General features: G+C 44.9%; 1 protein-coding gene across 1 annotated transcript; it reads left to right on the top strand.

The window, feature by feature from the left end:
* The first annotated feature begins 8947 nt into the window (after positions 1-8947).
* LOC123065041 (aspartic proteinase CDR1-like) lies at positions 8948-10535 on the top strand. The gene has a single exon (XM_044488413.1). The coding sequence runs from the start codon at positions 8973-8975 to the stop codon at positions 10386-10388; it is 1416 nt and encodes a 471-aa protein (XP_044344348.1). The 5' UTR covers positions 8948-8972; the 3' UTR covers positions 10389-10535.
* The last annotated feature ends 6983 nt before the right edge of the window (positions 10536-17518 follow it).

The raw sequence follows: 17518 nt of genomic DNA, 5'->3' as shown, positions 1-17518 counted from the left end.
ATCTTTTTGTGCAGATAGGGATATCAATTTCACCTTGTTGCTATTGTGACCTTTTGGTGAACTGCACAAAACACTTTTTTGGAATGAGTGTCTTGTGCAGTTCAACAAAAATGTCAGGTGGGCAACATCTCTCAATTTTGGTAGAACTGCACAAAATGGTGACTGGAGTTCCCAAAATCTCTGTCAAATTCTGTTGGTAATCTCGTGCAACATTTTATTAGCCTTTGCAAGATGAGTCATCACTGTCACCACAATGGCACTTTATTTTAGTGGAACTGCACAAAAGGATAAGCAAATTATAGTTGCACCTTACATGAGCAGGATAGCCAACCTTAATGTTGCTCAATTTTAGTGCAACTACTAAAGAAGAACCTGCTAGCTCACGTGAGCAAGTACTTCTTGCTAGCTGAATGATGCAATCTTTGCTTCATTTCAGGTGAACTGCAGAAAAAGGCGCATGAATTGAATCATGGAGCTGGAGGTTGACCTCATCCGAGTGGAGTTGCACGTTCACCAGATCGAGTCATGGCGGCATAGGGCCCCTCACACCGGTCAGTACTGTCCTTTATCAACATGATTGTGCTTTGTCATGTTGTGCCAATGTTGTATTTTTTAAATAAAGCTATTCTATCACAATCTTTTCTCGTTTTGAAAATAAAGTTTGCTTCAACTAGTGCCACTATTATAGTAATTTCAAGGGATGCGTCAAAGACTGACGCATCAGGAACATAGATAGAATTGGTGGCCAAAAGAAAAGGCCAATTTTGTACAACCATCTCTACGGCTGCTAGAGTCCTAAACCCATGCTCTTTCTTATCTGTGCAAACAACAATACTCTACTACAAGATGTTGTGATGGTCAAGAGCATTCGCCAAGTTCTTGGGTTGTATGACACGGCTAGCCAAGATGGATTTAATCCCGATATTCACTTTATCAAAAGGCTCTAATTGGTTGGTTCTTAATCTTGCAAGCTGGGAATCAATGAGATATGTAGGCATATTTGTTGTACTTATTATTTGAATCTTATTTGTTGGTTCTGAATCTTGAAAGCTGAGAATCAATGAGATGTGTAGGCATGCATCTTTGTTGTACTTATTATTTGAATCTTATTTGTTGGTTCTGAATCTTGCAAGCTAGGAAACACGGCATGATAATGCAGAGGACAGCAACCATAACAAAATGTTCAGACTTGGTAGTATTGTCTATGTGAAAGTGCGGCAAATGTGCTGATCATGTGCGTTCTGAGAATAATAATTCTAATTGTTGTGCATGTTGATCTTGTGGCATTGATAGAACGAGCCAATGCATTGCTTGTTTTAAGAATACATTTTAATTATAGCTAATTAAATTTAAGTAAACTGACCACTAACACTTGCACCTTCTCCCGAATTGGAAAGTAGTTAATCACAGAAATCGGTTCCAGTGATTCCTACACCAATTAGTGAGGAAGCTAATGATGATGATCATGAAACTTTAGATTAAGTTACTACAGAACCTCGTAGGTCTTCCAAAGTACAGTCCGCACCAGAGTGGTACGGTAATCCTGTTCTGGAAGTCATGTTACTAGACCATGATAAACCTACGAACTATGAGGAAGCGATGATGAGCCCAGATTCTGCGAAATGGCTTAAGGCCATGAAATCTGAGATGGGATCCATGTATGAGAACAAAGTGTGGACTTTGGTGGAGTTGCCCGATGATCGACAAGCCATATTGTATAAATGGATCATCAAGAGGAAGACAGACGCTGATAGTAGTGTTACTATCTACAAAGCTCGACTTGTCGCAAAAGGTTTTTTCGACAAGTTCAAGGTGTTGACTACAATGAGATTTTCTCAACTGTAGCGATGCTTAAAGTCTGTCCGAATCATGTTAGCAATTGCCACATTTTATGAAATCTGGCAAATGGATGTCAAAACTGCATTCCCTAATGGTTTTCTTAAAGAAGAGTTGTATATAATGCAACCAGAAGGTCTTGTCAATCCTAAAGGTGCTAACAAAATGTGCAAGCTCCAGTGATCCATCTATGGACTGGTGCAAGCATCTCGGAGTTGGAATATACGCTTTGATGAGTTGATCAAAGCATATGGTTTTATACGGACTTGCAGTGAAGCATGTATTTACAATAAAGTGAGTGGGAGCACTACAACCTTTCTGGTAAGTATATGTAAGTGACATATTGTTGATCAGAAATGATGCAGAATTTTTCTGGAAAGCATAAAGAAGTGTTTGAAAGGAGTTCTTTAAAAGAAAGACCTCAGTAAAGCTACTTACATATTGAGCATCAAGATCTATTGAGATAGATCAAGACGCTTGATAAGATTTTCAATGAGTAAATACCTTGACAAGATTTTGAAGTAGTTCAAAATGGAACACTCAAAGAAAGAGTTCTTGCCTGTGTTGCAAAGGTATTAAATTGAGTAAGACTCAAATCCCGTCCACGGCAGAAAATAGAAAGAGAATGAAAGTCATTCCTTATGCCTCGGTCATAGGTTCTATAAAAATATGCCATGCTATGGACCAGACCTATTGTATACTATGCCCTGATTTGGCAAGGGGGTACAATGGTGATCTAGGAGTAGTGGTGCTTAGGTGAAGCCCTGCGTCGGTAGAACATCATCATCGTCACCACGCCGTCGTGCTAACGGAACGCTCCCTCAAAGCTCGGCTGGATCGGAGTTCGAGGGACGTCATCGAGCTGAACGTGTGCTGAACTCGGAGGTGCCGTACGTTCGGTACTTGGATCGGTCGGATCGTGAAGACGTACGACTACATCAACCGCGTTGTGATAACACTTCCGCTTTCAGTCTATGAGGGTACATGGACAACACTCTCCCCTCTCGTTGCTATGCATCACCATGATCTTGCGTGTGCGTAGGAATTTTTTTGAAATTACTACGTACCCCAACAATTCTGTAGGGCGTGCAGTGGGTGAGGGAGGGGTCGTAACTGTTGTCGCCTATACACACTCAGTTTACTGTTGAATCCAGTTCCCCAAGAGCTGAAAAACTAACTGCTGTTGTCGCCTACTCACTCGTTCACTTGAAGATACTCCAATGCCGATCCGAGGGGTGAGCCTGCTGGATATGGACTTCAGCAAGGAGTTCACCTTTGAGTTCTCTGTTCAGTCCCATGGCGGCACCAAGTTGAATGTGATGTACACGAACGATCCGGACTCGGTGAAGCTCTGCCTCGCCGAGTTCAAGCAGTACCTACAGGACGAGAAAGCACAAGGTCGCAGGACTAGACCTTGTGCCCATCCATTCATCTCCTGACAGGGACCAGTGGATCGTGGTCGCCCGGGTATGCGTGCGGGACGAGATTCTCGTCTACCACTGTTGTAGGGCCATCAGAGGTTCTGGAGCATTCGTTCATTTCATTGGCAGCGCCGACTGCACCTTTGCTATGGTGGAGAGAAGGAAGAACGCGACGACTCAGTCATCTGGTGCAGCAAGCTTGTCGACATCCAGAAGCAATACAAAATCATCGGGAATGGGCAGGAGAAGGACTCCGTGGTTGACCTCGCCGAGACCATCATCAACCCCTGCTACGCCAACATGAAAGAAGACAATGATACCAAGGATCTCCACTGGCCACCCTGCATCCGAACAAGTCAACCCTCGTACTCCCCTTCGCCTGCGTCTTCCCCCGCTCCGGTTCGTTCGGTCCACGGTCTCGACGTCGTCCTCCACCTTGGTGTTGTCGCAGTGGCGCCGCTGTCTGTCATTCCCAACATGGTCATCAAAATAAGAGGAATCGGGAAACAACTGTTCGTCGAGAAGCTAACAGTCCCGGGCCCACCAGGTCCATGGCCTAGGTTTTGTTGTTTAACATGGGCAGCCCACGAGGACGGGCCGTCGACCCGTTGGCTGGGCAGCTTGAGGTTGCTGCCAGCCCACCCGAGTTCAAGTCCCGGCTTGGACGTGTGGTGCTCGCGGAGTTTCTCCTATAAAAAATGCCAACGAGGATCAGCCCTTGGATTGGTCTCATTTTTTTAACATGGGCAGCCCATGACATGTTTCAACGTTTTTTGGATCTAGCGGCCTCTGGGCCTCCCAACCTAGCTTGTCTATAACATCAGCAGCCCAAGTTATGTTTGTTTTTTCAAGACGACGCACAACTCAGTTCTTTTTTTCTATAAGAATGCAAAACTGAACCTATGTTTTCCCTTCAATAATAATAATAATAATAATAATAATAATAATAATATATCTTATTTTATTATATATATATATATATATATGTAACATAAGGTTCCATTAAACTTGTTGTTCGTCCAACCATTTTATAGACCTTCCCACTTCCTTTATTTTTTGTTTTCATTAATCCTATATTTGAATTTTCTTCCTCTTTCTTTTTGATGTAAATTGAGTTTTCTCTCAGTACATTTCCCTAGAACCAACTCAACTGTCCCACGTCTAGCCTAAAAAATAATAATACCCCACGTTCTATTAACTCATCAAATTAAAATGATATTTTATTTCATAAACTGAAAGTTCTTATAAAATAATAATAATAATTGTTTATATATAATTTGGCAAGTTAACTCCTAGTGGTTGCGTACATAAGCTTGCAAAGATTTTACTGACCAATGCAGTAATAGACGTGCAATCATGTGTTTCTATTTTTATAACATTTCTCCGTCCAGCCCAACATGATATTTTCACCCAGCCCAGCAAGTTGCGGATTTCAAGAAAAATGCAAATGAGATTTAAATTCTACCATATATATAAACGGCTGCATAGATGCTACATCATTGTTTCACCCAGCCCATCAAATGGACTAAAAAACAAATGGACTGGCTGACATGTGGGCCAGTAGGTCGAAGCCTAAGCAAGGCGTTGGATTTACATCCAATGGTCGGCATTCTTCTTCAATCTCTCGTCTTCTTTCCCCAATGCTGCCGGGACCGCCTGCTCCAACCTCCGGTGTCCAGTGGCATTGTTTTGCGTGCCTCGCAGCGAAACGCTACTCCACCGACGGCCAGGCCATCCCTCCACTCCACACCTCCTGTTATTCTCTGCCGAGTGTAGGCCCACCCGCACCTGAACCAGTCAAGTTTCCCACTCCTCTCCGTCTGCGACTCCACTGCCGCGTCTTCCCCATCTCCGGGTCGTTCCAGTCTAGGGCCTCGTCGTCGTCCACCGCCTCGCTGCGCTCAACGCTGCGTGGTCAACAAACGAGAGTCATCGGAAGAGGACTGTACATGAGAGCCTGATGGCTGGGACCCACGAGGTCCATGGTCGCACGCAAGGAAATTTCCTCCTTATTAAGTTGTTTCCTTCCCCTGACAGCTCAGACCCACCGGCTGTATCTTCGCACGGAAGGAAGTGCCTCCTTGTTATGCAAAAAAAACTATTCCTGTCGATGACAGCTGGGACCCGGCAGATTTGGTGGCTGACTTGTGGACCCACCATATTTCGCAAAAAAAACATTCCCCCCGCTGTCAGCTCGGACCACCAGAAGTGCCTCCTCATTAAGCACAAAAAAATGAATACTCCCCCTGCTAGCTGGGACCCACCTTGGTGGGAGGCTGACTTGTGGGCGTAGTAAGTTGATGGGGACGGAGGGCTTTGTCAACTAAGTCAATATGAACGATTCTAGCTCCAGTGACCGTACGATGTCCATCCAATGGCCGTAGTGCTTCTTCAACCTCTGGTCTTCTTGCTCCAGCCGCCCAAAGCAGCGCCGGTCTTGCCGCATGCTCCGGCTCCCGTGGTTGGCTATGCTGCCGCGGAGGCCTCACCGTCCCCTACTATTCCCACTGGTGGCCAGGCCCTACGGCGACGGCAGCCTCACACCGCAGCCGAACCAGTGAACCCTCGTACTCCTCTCTACGCGGGCTTCCACTGTCGCGTCTTCCACGGCTCTGTGTTGTCCCCTTCCTAGGCCTCGCCGTCGTCCACCGCCCTGGTGCTCTTCATGCGGCGTGGTCAACGTGGTCAAGGAACGACTTCCATCGGAAGAGTATTGTATGTGGAGAGGCTGACAGCTGGGTCCACGACGGCCACAAGGAAGTGCCTCCTTATTACGCGCAAAATAATTATTCCTCCACCTGACAGCAGGGACCCACCGACAGGCCACCGTATTTCGCGAAAAAATGTTTCCCCCCTGACTGCTGGGACCCACCAGCTACATATTCGCACGCAAGGAAGTGCGTCCGGGCAAAAAAACAATTCGCTCCCTTGACTGCTGGGACCCACCAGCTACATCTTCGCACGCAAGGAAGTGCCTGACAGTCGGGACCCACCTGGTCAAAGCGTACGTAGCGTTGTCATTCTGGTCGCAAACGTGTACGTACATACTGATGGATGTAGAGGCGCGCACGTGTCATAGTAGAGGCGCGCACGTAGCATGCACACGTACGTACAACGGCCAGGGTGCAAGAAATTAAATACGGCCACATATGTACATACAGGCGGGGTCTCGAACGCCTACTCGCACATACGTACGGTCAGGGCTCGTGTACATGGCTCGGTCGGAACGGAGAAACTGCGTCGTCGTCGTGTTCATGGGGAGCCAACCGGCTGGGTCAGAACGGAATGCGTCGTCGTGTTCATCAGGAGGGCTTGGACGGAACAAGTGATAGAAACGAGGCCTGGCGTACGCAGAATGGTGGAAACGGCCTTGTGTTTGACCGGCCACGTTCGAAACGGGATCCTGTTCATCGGGAGGGGTCTGGCGTACCGCAAAACGGAGGAAACGGACTTGTGTTGGACCTCCTACGGTTGAAACGGGGTCCTGTTGATCGGGAGGGGTGCGGTGTACCGCAAAACGGACGAAACGGACTTGTGTTGGAGCGCTACGGTCAAAACGGGAGTCCTGTTCATCGGGAGGGGTGTGGCGTACCGCAAAACGGGACTCCACGGGATACTGTTCATCTCCACCGTCGACCTCCTCCAGCCTCCACGGGCTACTGTTCATCCACCGTCGACCTCCTTCAGCCTCCACCTGCGACTGTTCATCCACGGGCTCCTGTTCATCCAGCCTCCACCGCGCGCTACTCCACCGGCTACTGTTCAACCACCCCTCTTCACGGGCTCCTGTTCAACCATCCCTCCACGGGCTACTGTTCATCCACCCCTCCATCGTCTACTGTTTATCCAGCCCTCCACGGGGTCGTCCTGTTCATCCAGCCCTCCACGGGGTCCTGTTCATCCAGCCCCAACCGGCTCGATCGATCGGGGTCCTGTTCATCCAGAGGCAACGCCATGGGATCCTATTCATCCACCCTCACCGCTCACTGTTCATCCACCCCCCCCTCCCGCAGCGCTCACTGTTCATCCAGAGCCAGCATCGATCGGCTTCAGTTAGCAGCAGTAGCGAAGGAATCGCTTGATCGCTCGGGTTTAGTAACGCGTAGCCTGCAGTGCAATCGCTCGTGTTCAGTTAGGCGACGCCTCGCTCGGGTTCAGTTAGAGCCCAATGCCTCGCACACACGCGCATACGTGTACGAGAGAAACGTGCATGGCTCGGCCCCCGACCACCCACCGTAACCGGGAACTCGCCGAAATTTTCCTCGCCCTCGCTTCTACCACGGGTTTTTCCGTCATGTACAACCTAAAGAATGTCATGCAGCTGCGTCTCCGGCCCGCCCAGGACGAAAAGCCCATTTTCTGTCATGATTTTTTGTCATAGAAGTAGGAGCCCACCACATCTATGATGATACTAGGTTTTGTCACAATTATCGTCATAGAAGTGTCATAAGTATGAAAGAAAAAAATTCCTTCGGTTCAAAATGTCACGGATGTGTCTTTTCTTTGTAGTGACTGGTGCATCGGGCCCCGTTGCACATTCCAAAAAAATTCAAAAAATTCCGTAAAGAAATAGTGCATTGACATAACATCAATATATGTTGACACAAAAATTCAAATCAAAGTTTAAAAAATTTCTTGAGATACAAAAATAAAAAATTTGACATTGATGTGCTAATAAGCCAAAATTGAAGTCAACCTGTGTTATGTACTATCCAGTTTCAAATTTGTCATTTTTGTATCTCGAGCAATGTTTTGAATTTTTGTCACAACATACATTGATGTTATGTTAATGCACTATTTTTTTTATTTCTAGAACATTTTGGAATGTGCAACGGGGGACGGTGCACCGGTGCACCAGATACACCCCCGATGACACTGAGCCCCTCCTTCTCTCCGGCGAGGCCCTTCCTTCTTCGTCCTTCATTCAAAATCAGTTGATCCAAATTTGAAATTCAGCTGGCTAACATGTAGCTAAAGTGGAAGTGTAACGGATTGCATATTTGCCGCAGAAAAGTGCGGAATGGAATTTCTCAATGAGCCTGACATGAAGAGCGAGACGTAGAACAAAAGGATGCTTAAACGGGAAAACGATTACTATAAATTTTCCAGGTGGCCGGTGGCACCAAGCAATCAAACACTGCCTCTTCTTGCCACTCGAGTGGCCGATCTTCCGGAGATAATCCTCCTTCTACAAATTAGCTGTACAAGATTAGAAATTGCTACCTTCAAAAGTCTTCAATTTCATACGCAAAAAGAGCAGTGCAAACCGCACTATCAACCCTTGATTCCATGCGTAGTGCGCAACGCGTAATTACCATAGGGTCTGTCTGGGTGACTTAATTACTCAGATGACTTAATGAAACATAAAAGTGATAGCATTGACACACCAAGTAATTATCGCACATCTAAGTGACTTAATGAAGCATAAAAAGAAAAGGAAAAATCGAAGAGAAAAATACTCAGATAAATCTCCGTGTAAGATTAATGACACAGACGTGCAATACGTATGACACGATAACGCGGTGAGCTGCTAAATGACACTCAACAGTTCATGAATCATGACTAGTACTCCATATCATATCCCGACTTACCACACTCGCCTCCCCATTAACCATCTACCGTTATAATCTTATGCAAATTCGCCTATAAATACCGCTCTCCGCATAGAAGCAGCGGCAGCAAAGCAACCCCAGTAGAGCTAATCCTTGGGACACAATGCATGGGACGATGGTATCCCGCGCTCTCCTGCTCGTCGGCGTCGCCCTGACGGCGCAGCTGTGCGCGTACACGGCGTACGCCGGCAGTGGCGGCGATGGGTTTAGCGTGGAGTTCATCCACCGTGACTCCGTCAGGTCGCCGTTCCACGACCCGACGCTCACCGCGCCCGCCCGCGCGCTGGAGGCCGCGCGGCGGTCCGCTGCCCGCGCCGCGGCGCTCTCGCGCTCCTACGTCCGCGCCGACGCGCCCTCAGCTGACGGCTTCGTGTCCGAGGTCACGTCCAGGACAAGCGAGTACCTGATGGCAGTGAACATAGGCACGCCGCCCACTCGTATGGTCGCCATCGCCGACACCGGCAGCGACCTCACCTGGCTCAATTGCAGATACGGAGGCGACGGTCCTGGTCTGGCGGCCGCCCGTGACGCGGACGCGCAGCCGCCGGGCGTCCAGTTCGACCCCTCCAAATCGACGACGTTCGGCCTCGTGGACTGTAACTCCGGCACGTGCAGCGAGCTCCCGGAGGACTCCCATTCCTGCGACGCCAACTCCAAGTGCACGTACATCTACTCCTACGGCGACGGCTCCCAAACGAGCGGCCTCCTCTCCACAGAGACCTTCACCTTCGCCGACGCCCCGGGCGCCCACGGCGATGGGACGACGCGCGTGGCCAAAGTCAACTTGGGCTGCTCCACGACCTTCGTCGGCTCGTCCGTCGGGGACGGCATCGTCGGCCTCGGCGGCGGCGACCTCTCCCTCGTCAGTCAACTCGGCGCAGACACCTCGCTGGGCCGGAGGTTCTCCTACTGCCTCGTGCCCTACTCCGTCAAGGCCTCGTCCGCGCTCAACTTCGGCCCCCGGGCCGCCGTCACGGATCCGGGAGCGGCGACGACGCCGCTGATCCCATCCAGAGTGAAGGCATACTACATCGTCGAGCTCCAGTCCCTCAAGGTCGGGAACGCGACCTTCGCGGCGCCGGACCAGTCCCCCGTCCTCGTCGACTCCGGCACGACGCTCACATTCCTCCCGACGGCGCTTGTAGACCCACTGGTGAAGGAGCTGACCAGGCGGATCAAGCTCCCTCCGGTGCAGCCGCCAGAGGAGTTCCCCCTGCTGCTGTGCTTCAACGTAAGCGGGGTGCGGGAGGGGCAGGTTGCGGCCATGATCCCTGAGGTGACGCTGGGGCTGGGCGGCGGCGCTGCGGTCACGCTGAAGGCGGAGAACACGTTCTTGGAGGTGCAGGAGGGGACTTTATGCTTGGCGGTGTCTGATCAGTTTTCTCCTGTGTCCATCATCGGAAACATCGCGCAGCAGAACATGCACGTTGGGTACGATCTCGACAAGGGCACCGTGACCTTCGCTCCAGCAGACTGCGCGCGTTCCTACCCCGCCCCCTCATCCTCCGGCTCTGTGTAGCTTATGAAAGCGGAAATTTGAGGTTCCGCTGGGTGCCGGCAGACCCCAGATCCTTAATCGAGTACTAAGATTTGTGGGCAGAATAATGGATAACTCGTGAACTTGTAACCCAAATGAAATACACTGCAATATATTCTTCACGTGGTACAATAGGTCTCATATTTTTAAGTCCAATATAATGATGGCCCTACAAAAATCTACAGACATTTTACTTAAATTTCCAGTTCTCAAAAATATAAATTAAACTTCCAATATAATCCCCTCCTTCTGAATTCAATTGGGGTGAGCCCCTTCATCCACCTATTACCAATCATTAACCTGTGTGGCATTAGTCTTTTCCATCATGGTATAGTACGGTTGCATGCATGCGCTGCCCTTCTCTGTCCCAAACAAATGCACTCATTTATTTTAGTTTTACTAGTAGAGTGCTCGTGCGTTGCCACGGGCTATTGAAATATTTTATCAGAGTTACATGTTAAATTTCACACATACAAACAATATAACACAAACACAATTATTTAATAACTGAAGTGCATTATTGCAATGTAATTGGATAACATAAAAGAAAAATTAACGACATGTCCATGTAACAAACTGAGTGATGTTCCAACTGAACATCTATTACAAAACTATTAATATCTAGATGATGCACTTAAGAAATTCTTTTACAATATCAGGAAAGTTTCCTCTAGCTTCATTCCCACGATGTTTTAGTAAGTATAATAAAAAATGCTTCCTCAATTCATATCCATCCTGCAGAAACAACACATGTAGTTAGTATGACAATTTCACGCCGAAGGTCTTAAAACATGTAACGCACAATACTCACCGCGCAAATCAGCTTCACCAATTCTTTATCATTCCACCAAGGCATAAAATAAAAAATAAAATAGCCAGACACATTTCTGCAAAAAATTTAAATTAATAATATAAAAAATATAGTGATAACAAAAGTAAATATTCTTGTTATGAATTCATTACCCGTCTACACTCGTTGGAACACCGAACGGAAATAAACGTTGCCATTTAGATATATCATAATTCCAACCAGGCATCTTTATTTCGAGTGCTTCTTTGAAATCCCTTGCAAAACTTTTTAATTTCAGTGAATGCCTCAAGTTTTTATCCTCTAACGATTGTGATGTTTGAATAGGATCCATAATATATAGACGACGTGCCTCTTTGTCGATGACGTACAAGATGTATCGGCCGATGGATGCATAGGGAAGATAAATCTACAAGTGTAGCTATTAGAAACAACAACAAACCATTATAACAATGGACAAAATATTTTATTTACCTTATTGCAAGATGAGATGTCGTTCTTCATCCCAGGCCAGCTACCAAATAATGTTGCCAACGTCTGGATAGTTTCCTTCTCACAAAACTTCTGACCTCGTGTTGACTCTAGCATCATGGACTAAGTAAAAAAAGAAACATTGTTTCAACATGTTGATAATAATGGCACATAGAATGAAGAGTTACGATAACTTACACAAAATCGTAGATCCATGTAGTGTATAGGAGGGTCTGTGAACAATACTCCCTCGTCACATGCCAGCATACGCACGGCGGTGTTAAAGCAATCATTGTCCATAGGCTGCTCCATCTTAAGTATGCATTGAAGTTTCTTAAGACTTAAGCTCATTGGATCGGGTGTGCAGCTCCGGACCCATACCTTCCTGTAATTTGGATGGTAAGAAGAACAATAATATAGATCTACACATTAAATATTGATACATGATACTTACTCCAAACACCCGGCATCATCAATCGACATGATGTACTTGCAGAGGTCGGCAAGTATTTGACGTTGGTCCGTGGAAATGATAGTGATTGGGGCAGGACGTTTGTCTTCGACTACGTCAGAAGGATTATCCAGGATCTCGAGATCAGAATTAGCTAAAGTTTCTTCGCTGACAGGTTGATGGTATATGGGACATCCTTTTAGCTTATTAAGCTCTGAATCGAGCAAAATGACTGCTAATTTTTGACGAAAATGTTTCATATCCTCCTACAAAAATTTTATACAAAAAAATTATATAATATTTTCAGATAAAATAACGAGATAATGTATAAAAATGAAATACCTGGATGAATTAGTCTGACAGTCCATGTGATGTCCAATATTCCATATAATTTAGCATAAACAATCCACATGATACGCTATAATATTATAAAATGATGCTTTAGAATATCACACAGATGATTCAAATAAACAAACCATTTTAACAATTGCTTACCCATCGGTTTGTATTGCCTCCTGAACTTGCTCTTCAACCGTCCATTTTGTAACATTGAGATCGGGCCACTTATCACCTCTGATAAACTCCGGACTCTGCTTTGCAAGTTTCAGCCATTTATCGAGCCCCCGTAACTATCATATGAGAAATATGGGCTCTACAACCAGCAGCAAGTGCAAGATGTGTAGTGTGTATGCCTAGTTGCCTACTAAATTCTACTTCATTCTACTGCTTAGAACTATCTAAGGCGCCCACCTTGCCTTATGCCTTACTGACGCGCCCAACAAGCGCCTTGCCTCGCCTTACCGCCTTTAAAACAATGCATGACTTTACTGTACTCATTGACGTGATATTTCAAGTCATAGTTCACAGAACTTGAACGGAGTTATACGATACAAGGATTATAGGGTCCATCGCAAAACCGATGTTTAATATATCCAACACACCAAAAAGTATTTAAACCTGTATATTTATATCCGCATGCATCAGTCCATCTTCAGTTGCTTAAAACACTCAAGGCCGCTCTAATCTCTGGCGGGATGTTTGCAGCTGCTTCATTGTCTTTGACCATTAGCATCTGGACCGTAACTTGGTGTCTGAGCTGTATTGGATCCTAGAAAGGTGGAAAAACTCAATCATTTAATAAATTGTGTGGATAATAATTAGCACACATCAACTCATCATATATGTACTCACGCTAGTGTTCATCCAGCCCATGCTACGCAAACGACCGATTTGGTGGGCCATCTCCTGTAGGACAAATAAGCCAGAGTGTTTGCTGCGACACCAAAAATATTTATTAAACATTATAATGGTATGCATCTTATGTATGCGATCAATTTAGTAGATTACCTACGACCAGCAGAGTAAATGGTATCCTGTCCCCAATCCATGATATGGGTATGCCAACCAGGGATCCTTGTCTGTAACACATTGTTGAATTCTTCCTTCAGCAATGAGATTTCCTTCCTCATCAATATGTTATGAGTGCTATCTTCAGGATCAAACGTGTTGAAGGATGGATCCATCACGACAACCCTCCTACTCAGCCGGTTGACTACAAGTAACCCGTACAAGGAATCCGAAAGTTTCAACGGTAGTAGATACTGCAGCATCAGGACACATGTCAATTGTTGTTATAATAAGTATAACTAACTTTAAGAACGAGCATCTCTTACAATTATAGAGTTGAACACATCATATTTAGGAAGAGGCTGGACCACAGCATAGTTAACCAGCGTCGTGATGCGCTCTCCTTGCGTCATCCAGGAGTACCTCAGGGCCTGTGACTGAGCATGAAACTACAAGTCGAAATAATGTTTGCTTCCAACCCAGTTGGTGCCTGCGGTCCTCTCTACTTCAGCACTCGCAAGCTTACAAACAACAAGGTTGAAGCATTCGGGATGAAGTTTGTCATAAAAAAGGGTGTTCTGGATCATTCGGAGGCTGATTTTGATCAGGTACGGCTGGGCGCTTCTTATCCATATTGAGCTGCAAAATAAAATGCACAACAACATATAGCAAAAGACATCAATTGTCCTCTTCTAGATTAACTTTCTCTATACTAACCTATAAACAGAAATCATGGTTAGATTGCATGACATTGCACGAGGTCAGATTGTCCTCACCTAGATGTATATGCATGTATGAAATCTAGAACCTGAATCCATGGCCTTTGCATGACATTGTTCATGTACAAGGATTCAACTAAAAAACGTATACATGTACCTATGAATGTTTTAGGTTTGCCAGTCTAGCTATCTTAGTTTGCTTTGTACCAGAATGTTCCAACATGATTTGTATATACCACAAGAATGTATAATAAGACAACTTACTTTAATGTTTCTTGGTCTCGAACGCCCATGATAAAGTGAAATATGTATTGGAGTGCATCTTCCACGGCATGCATAGGTGGGGGCAGAAGATCCATGGGCGCAGGCACATCCTCCTGGGACCGGGGAACATCCTCTTGGGGTGCAGGCACACCCTCTTGGGGTGCGTGCACAGCGTTCCCAATGATCGCCTCCATGGGATAGAAGATTCGTTCTTGATCGTAATTTGCTGATGGGATATATGTGAACTCGGGTGGGTGGTGAAATAGGACGAAGATGGAGTTTATATCATTTTGTTACCGTGACATCTCATTGTTTGGAGAGTTAATATTGCCTTCCAAAAGATGAACATCGTTTAATTAAAGACGTTATTAATTTCCTTGTAGAAATTATTTCTAATTGTGTTAGGATCAGATCTTGCTCCCAATATTAGAAAATATCTTCCCAATCAAATTATATTCAGCCATCAAACCGTTTATTCGCTATATATATAATCCATAGGCAATTGACAATGCGTTTCAGCGGGGTATATATATATATTTTCAATGGTTCAACACCTATATCATATAATATAACCTATACCATGTGGAACAATCTATAGCTTTACCCTTAATTCAATTAGGCAACTAATGCCCACTGCTTTTACATGCATTGTTCCATATTCTGGTCGTTGGTATATCTCCCTAGAGTTATAAAATACGTTTTTGCTAAAGCACATTTAGATGTGCTTTTAGTAGTATGGAACATCTAAAGAACATGTCTTTGATTGTGCATGAAGATTGTTGTGGGTACCTTTTTTTTATGTTTGAGTGTCTCATATTAATGTGGAATAACTAAGACAAATCTAGTTATGCCTAGACATACACATAGGACGCCTTCTTGAAAAAAATATCATGATTTATCAATAAAAAACAGCAGTAGTAGAATACATTATTCAGATTGCCAAAAGGATAATTATCAATTCAATCCCTATTAAAACTGTAGTAGCCATTTATTTGCGACATTTGAATATGCAACAGTACATAGCCAGTCGTCCTAAACCCTCAAGGCCGCTCTAGTTTCAGCTGGGATACTTCTAGCTTCCATTGTTCCTAGCTTGAACAACACCATTGACGGACGCACGTGTTTCATCAAGTGTCGTGAGGCTGGCTTCGTGGATATCTACGATAAAAAACAGTGTTATATAGTAGTGACATAGTATCAAAGTCAAAAAACATTGACAATAAATTTAAAATAGAACGCAGCCCCTACCTTGTACATGATGATGATCATCATTAATGTTAGGAGAGAAAAAGAATGTGCTCTTCCTCATAGTTTGCAAGCAACGGTGCCTCCGATTTACCTGTACGTAAGTAACAACAATCTTCTCGAAGAGATTGTCAGTGCATTGCAAATGGCAGAATTGATGACCAACGTGTTCTTCACGTACACGTAAGAAAATTATCTGCCGTCTACAAACAAATATAAATGTAAGTCTATCATTGCAGCAACAAAATTACAAAAATAAGCATATAAAAATCTCAAATTATAAATGGGGCTTACTGAAAGTTCATGAGGCCAATCACAAGGGAAGGGACGCGGCGCCTATATATTGAATCCCACTTATATTCTATCTGACCAACGTAGGCAAGGATAGCAACCACATCTGCAATTTTGAAATCACAATGAGACTCTAAGATGTAGGGAGTAATATGCATTCACAAATATAAAGATGATGCACCAGTGATTGTTCTGTCCCGTAGCTCGAATAGTTCTCCAAACTGTGGGAAGCACGTTGGGCAAATTGTTGATGTTATCTGTTGTGCCGACAAACAAACCTCAGTCGTAGCACTTAGTGTGGTGACAAAGTCCATGGCCAGGTACCAGAAATGTCCATCAGGCATTTCTCTGGGGTTGAACCCGACGCGACTGAAATCATAGGTACTACCGGTTTGTAGCATGCTGTTGAAATGGATTGCCTGGCTGTTGTACGCAATCGCTTCCATCTTTGTTCCCTAATATATTTTATGAATCATAACAACAATGAGCAAAAAAAATGCTTATCAATATTGTATTCCGAAAATGTGGCCTATAAAGTAGATGGTTAATGCCTTACATGACGATCTAGTAGTATGCACTGAAGGTACAAGTTTCACATGGCATTCTCTTTGATGTGAGCCTCCCACATGACCTTAGCTTGAATTATCCAGCAATTCTGATATATGTGCTCCATTTGGACGCGACGAAAATTCAAGTTCCTGTAAGTAGAATAAAACAAAAGGATGAGGTAGAATTATTTTGCAAGGGGAGCATAAAATTCATAGACAAATAACATAACATTCATGTTTTTATTATTTATTTTCTTCTACCTGTTCTTCTTCTTTTTCTCCTTCATCATATTATCTCCTCCTTCCCAGTATAAGATTTCCACCACCCTCAATTGCACATCTGGAGATTTGTTTAGGGGTTGCACCTACCTTGATTGTGTTCTATTTGGACGGACTGATTGGCAGCCATGGAAAAAATTGTATATCCTACGGGGTTTGATTTACGCAATATAATATTTCGCTCCTCCGAAAAAAACAATTATGTATTTCAGTCTCACTGTCCAATAGGTTTTAACTAATATATATACAAGATGAACAAGCCGAGCCTATTACTATGTTCATCTGGTTTTCGCAAACATGTTTTAATCGCCAAGCCTATTACTATGTTCTAGTGTATGCCATGTGCTCCATCTTTTAAGATAAAAACCAAGTGACAAAACAATAGTGATTATTTCAAGAAAATAAAACATTATCTAGTGATGGCAAATAGACGTACAAATAGAGACTTATATCTTGCCTGTTCATCGGAGGGGTGATCGATTGACTGATGCCAGGAACTGGCGGCGACGCCATCACCCTCTTAGAGGTGATCAATCCGTATGAGATTGCCATGGTCACCGTGTCGGAAAATATGGTGACTTCTCTTGTATAGCAAGATGGAGTCAAATATGGTGCAGCGGGGCCTTTTTATATGAGCATAGTGGGCAGCGGGAAAACGAAATATATTTGAAAATTTGTTTTTGGCAGGC

This window comes from Triticum aestivum, chromosome 3B (genome assembly GCF_018294505.1).
Source record: "Triticum aestivum cultivar Chinese Spring chromosome 3B, IWGSC CS RefSeq v2.1, whole genome shotgun sequence".
NCBI lineage: Eukaryota > Viridiplantae > Streptophyta > Magnoliopsida > Poales > Poaceae > Triticum > Triticum aestivum.
The sequence above is the reverse complement of the archived record's forward strand: the minus strand, read 5'-3'. Positions and strand labels throughout refer to the sequence as shown.

Excerpts from the sequence above, each read along its gene's own strand:
- LOC123065041 (XM_044488413.1), top strand. The coding sequence starts at position 8,973 with ATGCATGGGACGATGGTATCCCGCGCTCTCCTGCTCGTCGGCGTCGCC.